This window comes from Cnephaeus nilssonii (genome assembly GCF_951640355.1).
Source record: "Cnephaeus nilssonii genome assembly, chromosome: 2".
Lineage (NCBI taxonomy): Eukaryota > Metazoa > Chordata > Mammalia > Chiroptera > Vespertilionidae > Cnephaeus > Cnephaeus nilssonii.
Genome location: NC_137073.1, coordinates 13,990,678 through 14,007,063, shown reverse-complemented (window position 1 = coordinate 14,007,063; position 16,386 = coordinate 13,990,678). Strand labels below are relative to the sequence as shown.

The window sequence follows — 16,386 nt, the reverse complement described above, 5'->3', positions numbered from 1 at the left end:
TGCGTCAGTTCCGTTGCGCTAGTGGCCCCACGTTCTGTAGTCGTGAGTGGAGACCTGGAACTGCGTCTGGTTTCCGGTTTCGCGCGACGGAACTGACGCGCGCGGCGCGCGACGCAGAGCCGAGTGCAGAACTGAGGTCGTGATGAGCAGTGTCCTGTGTGCGCCGGCGGCTGGGTGAGTTCTGTGCGGTCTCGGCGGGGCGGGGGACAGGCACAGCGTGCGGCCAGCTCACTGCTCTTTTTTTTTTTTTTCCAGGGCTGTCCGGGCGCTGAGGCTCGTGCGCTGGGCTTCCCGAAGCCTGCATTCGCCGTCCGGTGGCCGGGATCAGGCCCAGTCTGCAGCCAAGGGCGAGGAAGAGGACGATCCTGACCGCCCCATTCAGTTTTCCACCAGCAAAGCCAACCCGTCCCATTGGACGGTGGAGCATTCCCTGGGAAAGGAGGGGCAACGACCCTGGTGGAGGGTGTTGCCCATAAGCCTGTCCCTCATGATTCTGCTCATTTGGTGCTTCGTTAGGGAGGAGACCGGCACGGATCACTGGTTGAAACAGGTATTGGAAGAAGAGGTGCCGGAGCCCAGCGATCCTTCTGAGGAGCCTGGAACTCCAGCTGCCTATGGAGCGAGAACTTAAAGGGGCGCCCGCGGGGGCAGGCAGCGAGGGGTCTGGCAACGGCCCTTAGGTTTGACGTCGCGTTTGATAGTTTCTGTCGTGGATATGTGCGTCCGCAGACTGAAGGATTTGGATGGCGCACGTGGCCACACTGACCCTCGGGGAAGGAGAGAGCAGAATGTCAGCAGAGGGGACCCAGTTCTTTGCCTGATACTTTGATGCCCAACGAATATGCACAAAAGACTTTTTTTTAGATCCATATAATAGGTTTTGGATTTGTGATTTTCAACATTATGTTTCCAAAGCAAGTCTGGTGACACTTGTAATCCAGTGTAATCTAGTTTGCCGGTCTTTTGCTTTCTGAGACAGAATAACTCAGAAGAGTTAGGCTTTTTATGTTATAATGGACTGTGGTATGTATAAATTATGTTATACAAGCTAACAAACTGATTATAAATTTTAATTAGCTAATGTGGATTTAAGCCAACCTTTTTGCATCTCATTAAACAAAGGGAGCCTTTTAGTCCTTTTTCAATTCCTTTTTAAATTGATTTTAGAGAGAAGAAGGGAGAGGGAGAGAGATAGAAACATCAATGATGAGAGAATCATGGATTGGCTGCCTCCTGCACGCCCCATACTGGGGATCCAGCCCTAAACTGGCAGGTGCCTTGACCTCAATCCTGTTGACCTCTTGGCTCATGGGTGGAAGCTCAACTGCTGAGCTACACTGACAGGGCTCCTTTGTGGGTTTTTCTTGTTGTTGTGTTTTTTTTATCAAGGCAACAACTTTCTGAACAAAATAAAACTGATGAATTTTTTTTTTTTACAAATGATAATATTTTGGATACTTAAATTATGTTTTTCAAGGAATCCTTAATTCTGAAATACAGCATGCATAAAAGGAAGATTTTATTTACGTAAGCTTCTAGTGAAAGGTTTTACCTTGGCATGTACTAGTATGTGCTGCTGAAGTTAATTGCAGGTTTCTTTCACTAGGATGTTTAAATACACTGGCTGTATGACAGTATATTGGCTTCTCACAAGGCCTTTGCTCAAGTTCTCTAAGTGTCTGGCGCACCTTGGTAAATTATGCTTGTCAGGGAGGTGGGACCGATACAAATATGTGCTTTTTTTCTGTCATTGTAATCCTCACCTGAGGATATGTTTATTGATTTTAGAGAGGAAGGGGGAGAGAGAGAAACATTGACCAGTTGCCTCTTGTATGCACCCTAACTGGGGATTGAACCCACAACCCTAGTTATGGGCCCTGACCAGGAATTGAGCCCTCGACCTTTTGGGTTACAGGATGGCACTCAAACCAGCTGAACCACACCGGCCAGGGCAGTAGGCGCATTTTTTAAAGATGGAGAGTTCTAGTTTTGGCTCAGTGGATAGAGAAGAGCATCAGCCCTCAGACTGAAGGATCCCGGGTTTGATTTTGGTCAAGGGCACGTACCTCAGTTGCAGGCTTGATCCTCAGCCCTGGTCAGCGTGCGTGCAGGAGGCAACCAATCCTTGTTTCTCTCTCATCAATGTGTCTCTGTCTTTCCCCTCCTTTCCACTCTCTCTAAAAGTCAATGGAAAAATTTCCTCGGGTGAGGATTAACGACAACAACAAAAGATGGAGAGTCCAAGGTTTGGAAAGATGGACCAAGTTACATTGTTAGTCCCAGTGGGAACAAAGAACTAAGAGGTCCTTCCTCTGGCCTAGTGTGGTTATGAACTCTTGTTGTTGTTGTTAATCCTCACCGGATTTTTAAATTAATTTTTAGCCGAAACCGGTTTGGCTCAGTGGATAGAGCGTCGGTCTGCGGACTGAAAGGTCCCAGGTTCGATTCCGGTCAAGGGCATGTACACTGGTTGCGGGCACATTCCCGGTAGGGGGTGTGCAGGAGGCAGCTGGTCGATGTTTCTCTCTCATCGATGTTTCTAGCTCTCTATCCCTCTCCCTTCCTCTCTGTGGAAAATCAATAAAATATATTGGAAAAAAATAAATTAATTTTTAGAGTGGAAGGGAGGGAGGTTGGGGGAGAGAGAGAAATATTGATGTAAGAGAGACACATCGATTGGTTGCCTCCTGCACATGCCCCGACCAGGGCTAAGGAACAAACCTGCAACCCAGGTTTGAGCCCTTGACCGGGAATCAAACCTGAGACCCTTTGGTCCTTGGTCAGATGTTCCAGCATGGAGCCACACTGGCCAGGGCCTCTTTTTTTTAAATTCTTTATTCATTTCAGAGAGGAAGAAGAAGGAAGAGAGAGATAGAAACATCAATGATAAGAGAGAATCATTGATTGGCTGCCTCCTGCTGGGTATCAAGGCCAAAACTGGGGGGTGTGCCCTGACCGGGAATCCAAAGGAGACCTGATTCATAGGTTGACACTCAACCACTGAGCCACATTGGCCCGACCGTTGTGAACTCTCGTTTGAGCAACAGGCATTCACACTCAAACCCATAATTTACTCTTACTAGCTCTTGCAGAAAAAAAAAGTCAGAACTGATGAGAAAAATTTTTATGTTGATTAAAAGTGACAGCCCTGGCCAGGTAACTCAGTTAGATCGGCATCCCACTATGCCAAGGTTGTAGGTTAAGTTCAATCCCTGTTCAGGGCACATGCAAGAATCTATGCATAAATAAGTGGGACAACAAATTGATCTTTTCTCTCTCCAATAAAAGAAAAAGTAAACCATACAAGAAAAGCAATGTGTTTGATCTGGAAGCTAGACACTAACTTCGTTAGGCAAAAGGAAGAGAAAACACATCATATCACATGCAACAGATCCTGAGTGCCTCCAGGGTGGCTGTCAATGAAGGCTTTTACGGGTTTTGTCATGAGCTAAAGGAGAACCCCAGGCTTGCTGGCAAGTGTAGGCAGACCCTCCCCATACCTGGATGTGGCAAAGGGCTGGCAGCAGAGTAGGCAGACAGGCGAACTGTTACTGAAATCCTCTTTATTATTTCACAATTTTTGTAGTATGCTCATCTATTTCCCCAACGGGCTGTAGCTTTTCTTTTTCCCAGGGTGCTTGGCACATTCGCTTTCCTAGATAAGCACCGATGAGGATTTGAGAGGGAGAAGACTAGTGTAAGCATGCTGTAACAAGCAGTTGCGGTGATTCATGAGATGAGAAAGTGTTGGGCAGAAGGAGGAGAAAATTGTTTTAAAGAAAATTCAAGGAAAAGGAGATTAAATGGCCTCACATCTTTCAAGCAGCTGAGCAATTTTGGAAGGTTCTGGCTGTGCATTTCCCTCAACCCCAACCCCACCCCCCCACAAAGTAAAACACTTCTAAATTTACAATGAAGTGTTATTTTATATGTCTAGGTACTACCCCAGCCATTTAAGAATGGTCTTCGGAAAAAAAATAAATAAATAAATAAATAAATAAAAAAATAAGAATGGTCTTCGGGCCCAGCCAGCATGACTCAGTGGTTGAGCGTGGACATATGGGCCAAGAGGTCACGGTTCAATTCCTGGTCAGGGCATATGCCCAGTAGGGGGCATGCAGAAGGCAGCCAATCTATGAGTCTCATGGATGTTTCTATCTCCCTCTCCCTCTCTGAAATCAATAAAAAATACATATTAAAAAATAAAAAAGGTCTTTGGAAGCACAAACAATTACACTGGGTCTTTATAGCCTTGCACAATTCTCTGATCTCTTCAAGGAAGATGCCTCATGGGTAAGAAGAACAGTAGGCACCTTTACTCCCACCTCTACAGTAAAGATCCCCAGATTTTTTTTATTTTTCTTCTTGGTACCCTGACTGGGAATCAAACCAGCAACCTTTCAGTGCATGGGACGATGCCCAACCACTAATATTTAAATTGAGCCCCAATTTCATTTTTTGAGCTCGAAAGTGTCTCTATACATCAGTACTGAACTTCATAGGTTTCTCAAACAGCTTAGGTGCAAAATGGAATTCATCTCTTCCCAAACCTGTTTCTTTGTTACGTATTCCTCCAAGCTAGGGACCTTGAAATTATTCTAGACTTCTTTTTATTTCCCCATTTACTAGCAGCCTTCAAGATCTGTTCATTCCTCCTCCAACAAATTAATGAGTCATGTCCTCTGCTTCATTCTACTTGATTTTCTTAGGAAATATATTGATGTTTTGCCATTTTCTGGGTTTAAATGTAATGTTTGTAGAGGTAATAATTCATTTGGAAAATGAACATAAAAAGAAGATAATCATTTACTCCACCAGCAAATGATAGTTTTTATTTTACTGTAATACTTGTAGTTCAAAAAATAACTTACATACTTGAGAACAAATATATGGAACTGTTATACCTTGCTTTGTTTTTAACCGAAACAGGAGCATTTTTCATGTCAATAGGAACATTGTTGTTAAATCATGGTATGGCCGTCGAACTTAACCATGTCACAATTACTGTTCTGTTAGGCGCTCTCAAGTTTTTGCTAAGTGACTGATAATGATCTTTATCTGAACTGATTTATTTTTAGGTCAGTTCCTAGAAATGGAACATTGTTTTCTGTGAAGTTCAGCACCTGTTTGTCCTCCCAGCTGTGCTTCAGCTTGTTGTGTTGCAGGCCACCAATATTGCAGAATGCAGTTCAGCCCACTCCAGGGCTCTTGCCTTGCTTTCATTTGCATTTTTTTAATTACTAGAGAAGTTGAACATTTTATTTATTTATTTTTAATAATTTTTTAATTAATTTCAGAGAGGACGGGAGAGGGAGAGAGAGAGATAGAAACATGAATGATGAGAGAGAATCATTGATCAGCTGCCTCCTGTATGCCGCACCCTGGGGATTGAGCCCACAACTCGGGGCATGTGCCCTCACCAGGAATTGAACCGTAACCTCCTGGTTCATAGATCGATGCTCAACCACTGAGCCACGCCGGCCTGGCGAGAAGTTGAACATTTTAAAAGATGTTTCTTATGCCACATATTTAGAGAATAATGTCCTCTGGGCCAGGGTTGTGTCCTGAAATGCACACCCTGGTTCTTACTCCAGGGCCAGCAGAGCTGGGGCAGCTGCTGCCTGCTTCCCTGAGTTCCCACCCTGTTGGTGTCGATGAGTCTCTTGGATTCTTCTTTAAAAATCAGCTTAACTCATCAATTAAATATACTATTAAAGATATTTAGTATATTCACAGGGGGCACCCATCACCACAATCTAATTTTAGGACATGTCCGGACTCCCTAAAAGAAACTCCGTGCCCACGAGCAACATGCCCGATGTCTCCCCATCTCTCCCACATCCAGCCCTAAGCAATTGGACCCATTCTTTCAGCCTCAGCACCCAGCATGGCATCAGTCAGTGAATGAGTGAAGTGGGACTGAGCAGCCTGTGTAGGCTGTCTAATCCCGAGGACCTGTTGGCTCCATCTCCTGGAGCCCAGCTCACGGTCGCCCAGGGCGAGCAGAATGCTCAGGGCAGCAGTGGGCAGGAGGAGAGCTGAAAGAGTGCAGGACGGGTGTGCAGTTGGACCACGGGCGCCCGCGGGGGTGGGGGCGACGCTGTGCACGAAGGATGCGGGAGTGGTAGCGGCCAATGTCCGGGGTGTGTCCCTGGCGGGGCCTGGTCTAGGGTACGCGAGGGTCGCCCGGAGATGTTAGCGGGCCGCTGGGCGCTGGCGGAGCTGCCCCGCCCGGAGAGGCGCCAGCCCAGGCTGCAGCCCGGGCGGGCCGGGGGGCGGGGCCGGCGGGCCGGGGGCGACGGTGGGCTCCGCGTGGGGGAAGATCCCGAGGGGCGGGGGCGGGCCCGCGCGGCGCATGCGCGCTGCATTGTTTTGACTGAAAATGCCGTCTGTTTCGAAAGCAGCGGCGGCGGCGCTGAGCGGGTCCCCCCCGCAGACTGAGAAGCCGACCCACTACAGGTCAGTGCCTTGGCCGCCGCGGCGGGGACGGGAGCGGGTCGGGAGCGGCCCTGTGCGCTCCTAGCCGGTGCCCCCGTGGCCCTGGGCCTGGGTGCCACCGCCCGGTGCGGCCTGGGGCCCGGTGCCGCCCCCGTCCCCCGCCCCCCGCGCCTTCCCGGGTCTACGCCTCGCCCGGCCTCCGCCCGAGTGGCGCGCGGACTCCGGGCGGGTGGATCACCATCCGACTCGGGCTGCCACTGCCTGAGGTCGGAGTCGGTGCCCAGGGTCTGGGTGGCACCGGGGCTTGGTAGCTGGGGAACGCCCGGGGGTCCGGGGTCCACGCGCCCCCGTTTGGAGGTCGGGGAACAGAGCCTGCGGTCGGGGAGGGGCGCGGAGAATGCGCCTGGGATCCGGGATGTGGGACCGTTCCTGGGCGGGGCGGGCGGCCATCTGGACTACGGTTGCCTCCGCCTGGGGTCGGAGATGTCACCTGGGCTTTGGGGTCCGGCGCACCTGGGGTCCCGGTGTCGTACCTGAAAGTAGGGAGTCGTGTCTGTGGTCGGGATGGGGGTCTGGAGGATAGCACCTGAGGTCTGGGAAACGCTCCTGGCCCTGGAGCGGACAGGCGGCCGTCGGGGATCATCTGGAATCCGAGTGGCAGTCGCGCATTGGGATCGGGGATGGGGGTGGGCTGTGCCTGGAGGGCCCATGCCTGGGGGTGAGGATCGTGCCTGGGATCGGAGGAATGCGCCAGTGCTGGGGACGAGGGGGGCGGTCCTCTGGACTCGGTCATCCTGGGGTCCGGGATGGGGGGCTGCACCTGAGGTCGGCAATGGCACCTGGGCTGGTGGGCCGGGGCGCGCCTGGAGTCGCAGTGTCGCGCCTGTGGTCGGAGTGGGGGGCTGTGCCTGGGTCCTGGGGGATCGCGCCTGAGACCCTGGAAACGCGCCCGGGCTCACGATGGGGGGAAGGCGGCTGCCTGAGGCCATCTGGACTCGAAATGGGGGGTCGCACCTGGGGTCGTGTTGCCTTGGGCCCGTGGGTCAGGCCAACCCTCGCCCCTGCCCCAACCCACGAGTCTCCGGCTGCCTGCTGGCGGCGGTGGCGGCGGAAGCGACCCGCAACACTGTTTGTCTTTTTAGGTATCTAAAGGAGTTTAGGACAGAGCAGTGCTCCCTGTTTGTGCAGCACAAGTGCACCCAGCACAGGCCATTTACCTGTTTCCATTGGCATTTCCTAAATCAGCGTCGGCGCAGACCGCTCCGCAGGCGCGACGGCACCTTCAACTACAGCCCAGACGTGTACTGCTCCAAGTACGACGAGGCCAGTGGCGTGTGCCCCGACGGCGACGAGTGAGTGTGTGTGTGTGTTGGGGGGGGGGGCGGGGGGCAGGGGGGAGTGCTGGCCTTCAGGGGCAGCACCTGCTGCTCTGCCCCTTGACCTGGCCTTGCAGGGGTGGGGCTGGGGAGGGGCAGACCCCTGTACAGGGGATCTTTTCTTTTCTCTGAAGTTTATCCTATGACCAGGACTGGGGGGACGGGCGGGGGGGCATTTTCCTATCTTTAGGCCAGTGTGGGAAGAACTGTGTGTGTCTCAGGAATAAACCTTGCATGATTCAAACCGAATTTGCATCACTTCCCACTTTTGATTGCTACAGTTCTCCAAATTTCTTGCATTAGAAACAGCCCAAGTGAGGTACAGCTTTTAGGTTTAGGACCATTTTTGTAGTTGTCCATTGTTTTTGTAACAAGAGAGTTTGTTAGAACGTGTACTCACACTGTGCAAATATATCTGGAATGTTACCTTTTTTGCTGTTTACATGTTTCGTTTTTAAAAAAGCAATTTTATTTGCAGGCTGTCATTTATGCAGCACTTTTAAAGTTTAGGAACTCGAGATTTTGTTTGGGTTGACTTTTTTTTTTTTTTTTTTACAAGTTTCCTGATGGTGTTATGAACACCAAGTTTATAGTTGTGAGTACATGAAGTAACAGAGATTATTCTTGTGTTATGAACAGCTGCCTACTTTTGCCCCACCCTGTGTATAGAATGGGAAAACAGGAAAAGTACAGTCATACACAGGTGGGTAGGCAGCAGGGGGTTTTGTTTTTTCCTGTGGGCTGTGTGATGGGGCTGGGGCACCTCCATTCCTGCCAGGAGGTGGGGTGGCATCACCGTGCCCTAGGATCCTCTGAAAAGAGCAACTTGTTCAGCTTGTGTCTGGAAGGGGATCTGATCTGATTTGGGGAGGTCTTCAGACTCCATCCCCTCATCCTCCGAAGGGAGATGATTCTCTGGGTTTGCTCCTTTTTGAAGACAATTTTCATGCCCCCTCCACACACAGACTGGTGTGAGTCTGTTTTCCTTCCTTTTCCAAAATGCTTAGGCCAGGAAGTCAATTTTTAATATGTGGTCATTTTGTAAACTTTATACAGTTACTGAAAAGTGTTATGTTGAACACCATCTAATTCCATAGTGTTGTTAAGGCAGCTTGAAGCCTGTTGAAATAATGGAGCCTGCTCCACCATGGTTAGGATTGCTATACTTCTGTGAAGTTTGAAAAGTGCCTTTTTATATGCTTCTTGAGCCGATGTTTTCTGCAAATGACTCTTCAGAAGAGAGATGTTTTTGTCTAGCCGACGCCTGGTATCAGGTCCCCCAATTCCCTTGGTCATGTCTGTCACCTCTCTGGATCTTGGGTCCTGAGTCTCCCTGCTGTTTGACCCTGGTTTGGGGATCCAGTCTCCTGGCATGTCTGACCCCATCCTAGAGTCCAGTTATCGGGATTAAGCAGCAATATTCATTGGTGATGCTTTTAATTCGTGAAAAGAAAGCATATTTTAACAGCTGTCTTGGGTCCCAGAGTCTGGATGTCTTGATATTGATTCAGCCCCACTGCTGGGGATGGGGGTCCAGTTCTTATGAGATGAGAGTTCTGCAGTGAACACCTACCTGCAGCTGGTCATTTTAAGCTGGGCTCAAATAGTAATCAGTGATATGCAATTGTTTATTGTAAAAATATAAAATATTATTATTAAAATAAAAATATTAGTGTAGTCTAAGTGGTGTACAGGTTATCATTGAGAAACAGGACCAAGGTGCTCATTTGACATTTTCTGTTTTGGGTACATCCTGTGTACATCTGTGCATAGTAAGAAAGTCACATGTGTCTTATTAAAGATGTTTGTAACTTCTGTTGAGCACATGTGATGACTTGCTTCAGCTCTTTAGGATGAGTTTGACAGCCAGTCATCTCCCCAGGGGCGCTCTCCTTAGCAATTACTGCTCATTTCGCTCATTCTCGGGGAAAGGGACTTTCCTATCACCTACAAATGGAATACCCTGGAGTTTGTCCTGTTGAATTACATATTCTGGTTCACAAAGGATTTGTAAGTAGATACTACCTTTCAGAGCAAGGACAGGTAGTTTCTATTTCCTTTTTATTTCAGTTCATTGGTTCTTGAAATTTCTATTTTGAGCATTTGTACTGTTAACCTATTATTTTAAAACATGACTGTGTATCAAAGAACAAAGACCCTCCAGCCAACCCTCTGTCAGGGGACAGAAGCATCTAACGTTGTTCTTGACACTTGCTGGGGCAACGTGGGGCTGAGCCAGGGCAGGAAGGGGTGGGGACTGCAGGAGGGTTGACACACCTGCCATCACCCTCCTCCGTGGCCCCTCCCTGGCTGTCACCCCCCCCCCCCCCCGCACTGTCACTCTTTTTCCTTGGTGGGCAGTCACACTCCCCCTCTCACCATCACCCCACCTCCCAGTGGTGCCCTCTCTTGATGTCACCCCCACTCCCGCTGTCACCTCCTGGGAGCCCCTCTCCTCCTCTCCCTCTCCATGGGCACCCCCTACTGTCATCCCTTTTCCTTGACAGGCAGTTAGTTACCCTTCCTCTTGCTCTCACCTCTTCTCTGATGACCCCTTCTCTTGTTGTCACTTCCTTTCATGGGCAGGCGGTCAGTCTCCTCTGCTGTCACACCCTCCCCTCCACGGGCATTCTCCCTGTCACCTCTGGGTGGTCTCTCGCTGTCGTCCCCCACCCCACTGTCACCCCCTTACCTCCCTCACCCCTCCATCTGTGGCCTTCTCCACTGTCACGGCCCCGCTGCCACCCCCTTTCCTCGGCGGACGGGCACCCCTTTGACAAGGAGGGTCCCCTCTGCGCTGGAGTGCAGCGGTCCTCCCTTTCCCACTGCCCTTTGTTCTGGTGGACACGCCCCTGGCCCGGCGCGGGCCGCGATTGGCCGTCCGGGTCACGTGCGCCGCGCCGCGCCCCTCCCCCGTGGGAACTGTTCTCCCCGGCGCGGTGGGACCGCCTGGGTCCGCCGCCGGTGCGCGCTCTCTAATCTGCGGACAGAGTTGGTCGTGCAGAAAACCGCTTCCGGGGTCGCCCAGCTCCACAGGGTCGGTGTTCCCACCTGGGCGGATGCATCTCAGGTATTTCCTAGGCTGGGGCTTCCAGGAAAGCCGCTTTTGTCCGGAAGCTTCTGTGGGTCCAGCCACATATTGAAAACTGCCCTGAGAGAGGCATCGGGTGTGGACGGCCCTAGGCCCCCTGCTGCCCTGCTTGCTCCCCGCGGGGACAGAGTTGTCAGCTTCGGTCTTGGTTTTCGTACCTTGAACCCAGGTTTGGTTGGCACCTCTCGCTACAGGATACTGCGTGTGCGGAGTTCTCAGTGCTGGTCAGGCATTTACAGATGTGGGTTCTGACATTTAAAAAGGAAAAGCCCTCCCCAGGGGTCTGAGCGGCTCCTCCAGAAGAACATTTTTATTGGAAAACAATTCAGGCAGTTCCCAACTGTATGTGTACTAAGTAAAAATTTTTTTTTCTCTGTTAACCCTCCTCCTGCCCTAGACAGGCTGTCCCTGACCCTCATAGTTACAAGTTTTTTTTGTTTTAATAAGAAACTAGAGCCCTGGCTGGTTTGGCCCAGTGGATAGAGCGTCGGCCTGCGGACTGAAGGGTCCTGGGTTCAATTCTGGTCAAGGGCACATGCCTGGGTTGCGGGCTCGATCCCCAGTAGGGGGCGTGCAGGAGGCAGCCAGTCAATGATTCTCATCATTGATGTTTCTATCTCTCTATCCTTCTCCCTTCCTCTCTGAAATCAATAAAAGTATATATTAAAAATAATAAAAATAAAGAAACTAGAGGCCTGGTGCACGAAATGCGTGCACGGGTTGGGTCCCTAGGCCTGGCGGGTGGTCAGGGCCTTCCTTCATTCTGCACCACCCCCTGGTGGTCAGCACACATCATAGTGAGCAATCGAACTTCTAGTCTCCCGGTCCAACTCCCGAGAGGACACTTTGCATATCAGCCTTTTATATATATAGATATATATAGAGATGGGCCGGCTCATTATGTGGAGTTACTTTACAGGTGGACTCTAGAGATCTGCCTTATTCTTTGTGGGGCTCCCTGCCATTTCTTGCCGTAGATACCTCCCTGCTTGCTGTACTTTGGGCAGCTGGGGGCACAGGCCTCCCAGGTGGACCAGATGGTGTGTGATTCAGTGGGCTTTCCCTTGTGAATCCTGGTGTAGCTTGTTGATCTAAAGAAGCCTTTCTACATGTCCGAGGTTTGGTGTCCCTGCTGTATCATACTTGTGTATAGTTTGACCTTTTGTTGAAAGATAATTTTGCAATGTTTAATTTTTAAAAGTTGAGTGTCTTAGTACCTGAAGCTTAGATGGAAGTTTGTTCACTTCAGGGGGGTTATAAGTTGGTTGTTTAAACATTTTATGAGTGCATTCTGCTTGTGCTTTGGGGGTAAGGTGAAAGCCAAGGGCAAGTGTAGAATATTAAAGCATAATATTCAGTAGGGGCTACCTATAGACTAAAAAAATACACACACTTTTTTTTTTGGGGGGGGGTAATCTTCACCCCAGGATATTTTCTCCATTGATTTTCAGAGAGTGGAGGATGGGAGAGAGAGACAAACATCCCTGTGAGAGAGTCACATTGATTGGTTGCCTCCTGCACACTCTTGACCAGGGTCAGGAATGAACCTGCGACCCTTCTGTGCTCAGGCCGATGCTCTAACCACTGAGCATGTGGTCCAGGGTGAAAACACACTGTTTTGGTTACAAACTAACCAGTTTAAGAGAATTACAATTAGGTGACTGAGTTGGATCTGTAAGAGACCCATGAAAATGTTAAAAGCACTGACTGGTTGCAAGCACTTCAGTTCCTTTTACAGAGATGGCGCACTGACTGATTGCAAGCACTTCAGTTCTTTTTACAGAGATGGCGACCAGGACGAAATGTCTGGCCTGGGGAGATCAGCTGCCCCTGGAGGCCGGTGGAGAGCTGTTTCTGTCCTTGGGAGAGAGTGGTAGCTCTTTGGGTGCAGAGCAGCTCATGCTCCACCTTAGGGACTAAGGAGGGGTCACTGTCCTGGCTCAGGAGTTCAGGGCAGCCCTGGGAAGCCAGAGGCTGCAGGGCCCAGGGATGAACAGATGGATGTGGTCAACATGGGGGGCTGGCAAACCCCCACTCCCGGGGTCTGAGAGGAGAGGCAGTAAGAGGACACACTAGCTTCTCCCTATGAGCTTCACCCTTTCACCATCCCCCCACCTTGACCCCGGGACCTCTGCCCCTGCCCCCCAGTTGTATGCAGCACACAGGTCTTTCTGCCATTGCTCATTTCCAAGCCCCTGTCAGGTTGCTTCATTCTGTTCCCTTTTGCACCTCAGTCATTTCTGTGCTGTGTTCTGCTCTCCCACTTGTGCCAGAGCTTCGAGGACTTGGAGGGGGTCATCTTGCTTGTCATTCTCAGCCCAGTGTGTCTCCTGGACCAGCCCCTAGACCAGCAGCGGCAGCATCGCCTGGGAACTTGCCCTCCAGGGGATTCTGACCCAGTTTCCAGTGTGGGAGCCAGGGCCGAGGCCCAGGCTAGCGCGCAGTGGATTTGAGTTCGGTGGCCACCTTGGCCTCATACGCATAGACTGATCTTGGTGTGCAGCAGGTTTGAGTTTGGTGGGTCCAGCTTTGTTTCAGGTGAGAAAGGGACAATTTCAGGCTCTCCTGGAGCCTTAGGGATAGGGCAGTCTGTTGTTATTGTTGTTGTCCCACTTATTTATGCATTCATTGGTTGACTCTTAATGTGCCCTGACCAGGGATCAAACCCACAGCCTTGGCATGTTGGACTGTCACTCTAAACAACTGAGCTACTAGGCCAGGGCTGGGGTAGGGACAACCTTGTGTTCCTCCCTGTTCCTCCCATCCTGGTTCAGTGCTTCCACAGCACTGTTGTGGAGCTACGTCCGGCGTCCGGCATGCACCACACCACGTACCCCGACACCATGCCATCATGGAGCCCTGTTTTAATTACGCTATTCAGGTCACTAATTGTTGTGGACAAGTTTGAGAACCGTGGATGCCTCCCCGAATTTGGCAAGTGCTACGAGGCTGGCAGTCGTCCTGGGATGGGGGAGTCTGCAGTGGTGTCCGGCTGTCCCCTGGGGCCTCCTCCCTAGCCCCGGAGGGGGCCTGGCTTTGTCACTGGGTATTCTCTGAGGTTTTCCCTCTCACCTCTTAGATGTTATTAAGGTGAAGCCAATTTCTTCTTAGTAAATGTTCTCCCGTATTTTAAGGTCAGTTCATGTTTTAATTCATGAAGGAGGTGACATGCTCTGAGAGAAATAGTAGTGTCTATTCGGTGCTCAGTGCCGGGGAACAAGAGGCCTTGGCCTGACTCTAGTTGCCATGGCAATGGTACTGGAGAAGAGACAAATGATGGGCAGAGCTACCCCGAGGGGCCGTTAGGGAACAAATGAAACTTGCGATTTGACGTCAGGGAAACCGGGCGCCCTCTGCTGTGCTGCTGCGGCTGTCCGGAGTGAGCTGGGTAGAGAAACTTCAAGGCGGCTTCAGCTGTGGTGCCCTGGTGCCCTCTCCCCGACTGTGGGACCCTCATGCTGGACTTGGGTTGCATGCGTAGGTAGTTCTGAAGATTGGAACTGCTTTTGTAAAAGGGTGGCTTTCCTAATAGCTTAAATTGTTTGCTTCACAATAAAATTTACCATCTTAGCTTTTTTAAATGTGCACTTTAGTGATATTACGTCCATAAACATTGCAGCCATCATCACCATCCATCTCCAGATCTTTTCCATCTCCAAACTGAAATTCTCTCCCCATTAAACAGTTGGTCCTCCTTCCATAGTTTTTGATATAAGCATCTATATATGTATTCTTGTTCCCCATCTTCCGATATAAACACCCATTTCTTCCTGTTCTTCCCTCACAATACCTCCTCGTTGTCCATACTGACCCCCCTGTTCCTCAGAGCTGCACTGCCATCCCTTGTTTATTCCAGGACTTTGCTTGTTTGCAGCCTGTGAGAATGACAGACAGTCCTGCAGTGATCGTGTTGTGGGGACGTCTTTTTCTCTCTTTGCCAGCTGTCTCTGGGGCAGGTCTCTAGAAGTGGGTCATTCGGGGAGACAGTAAATGCACCTGCCGTCTCGTTCCCTGTCACCAGACGCCCCTCCAGAGAAGTCGCTACACTCTGGCTTTCTTCCGGCAACAGTGTCTGCTTCTCCACAGCTCTGCTCTGGGTTCTGCCCTGGAGCGGGGCTTTCCATGCCAGGTGCCTCTCAGTCGTCATGATCCATTACCTTTTCTGTCTTGTAAATTCTGTTTATTTCCCTGGTCTATTGTTCTGTGAATTCCTGGTCTCTTTATTTCTTCAAGTTCTTTGTTTATTACTAGAGGCCCAGTGCATGAATGGGTGCACTGGTGGGGTCTGGCCGGCCTGGCCCCAATCGGGGCAGCTCGGGGCTGGGCCTGTCAGGAGGAAATGGCTGGAGGTTGGCTGGCTCGCCCAATCGGGGCTGATTGGGGTTGGGGGACCGATTGGGGGCGGGGGCGGCCATGGGGAGGGGCTGTGGGCGGTGGGCCAGCTGGCCCTGTTCCCAAATGGGGTGGGGGGTGCTGACCCGGGGCCAGTGGCCTTGGGGAGGGGCCATGGGTGGCTGGCCAGCTGGCCCTGCCCCTGATTGGGGTGGGGGGGGGCGATCTGGAGTGCGGTCGGGCAGGGGGAGGGGCTGCAGGAGGTTGGCTGTCTGGCCCGCCCCCTATTGGCGTGGGGGTGCAATCAGGGGTGGGGCTGGCTGGGCGGAGAGGCTGCGGGCCTATCGTGGTGGGGCGGGCTGATTGGGGGTGAGGCTTGCGGGGGTGGGGTGGGTGGCATTTGGCTGGCCGCCCCGCCCTTGATTGGCCAGTTCACTGGCCACAGTGGGCGTCATAGCAACCGGTCGTTCCGGTTGTTCCTGTGTTACAGTCGCTGGCTTTTTATATAGATAGATGATAGTAATCTGTATGAGTAAACAGCGAGGGGTCCTGTGTTCTGGATCAGGTTCCCTGGCGTGGCAGAGGGTTCTCCATGACATCCTCAGGGCCCTGGTGCCAGAAACGGTGTTACATGGCAGTGCTGTGTGAGGACACGGGGAAGGGCTTGGAGGAGCTTGAAAAAAAAAAAAAAAATATATATATATATATATATGATTTTAGGCAAGGGTAAATTACTATATCAATTAGGATATAGTAATTATGCTAATATTTTGTCATTTCACTTTTATCTCCAAAAAATGTTTCTTGGAACTCCTTGTTGTGAACACAAAGGAAACAGTCACCTCTGTGGGCATGGCTCTCCATGTGCTGTCTGTATGCCTCTTGCACACCCCCACTGGGTGCCTCTTGCACACCCCTCTTGCACACATCAATGATGAGAGAGAATCATTGATCAGCTGCCTCTTGCACACCCCTCTTGCACACCCCCACTGCCTCTTGCACACCCCCTCTTGCACACCTGCCTCTTGCACACCCCCACCGTAACCTAGGCATGTGCCCTTGACCAGAATTGAACCCAGGACCCTTTAGCCCGCAGGCTGACGCTCTATCCACTGAGCCAACTAGCCAGGGCAACATCTGCTTTTTCAT

At 51.0% G+C, this 16,386-nt stretch overlaps 2 protein-coding genes across 4 annotated transcripts in view; both read left to right on the top strand.

Moving 5' to 3' along the window:
* Window positions 1-58: 58 nt before the first annotated feature.
* On the top strand, window positions 59-6,145 carry UQCC4 (ubiquinol-cytochrome c reductase complex assembly factor 4). The gene is made up of 2 exons (XM_079787398.1): window positions 59-174; window positions 256-6,145. The coding sequence occupies exons 1-2, from the start codon at window positions 143-145 to the stop codon at window positions 629-631; spliced, it is 408 nt and encodes a 135-aa protein (XP_079643524.1). The 5' UTR covers window positions 59-142; the 3' UTR covers window positions 632-6,145.
* Window positions 6,146-6,329: 184 nt separating this feature from the next.
* UNKL (unk like zinc finger) overlaps window positions 6,330-16,386 on the top strand; it is a 43,946-nt gene continuing 33,889 nt past the window's right edge. For all 3 annotated transcript variants that reach the window (XM_079787335.1, XM_079787334.1, XM_079787333.1), the window contains exons 1-2: window positions 6,330-6,459; window positions 7,581-7,790. In XM_079787335.1, the coding sequence (XP_079643461.1) occupies window positions 6,383-6,459; window positions 7,581-7,790 (287 nt within the window). In that variant the 5' untranslated portion in view covers window positions 6,330-6,382. The remainder of the gene's footprint in view (window positions 6,460-7,580; window positions 7,791-16,386) is intronic.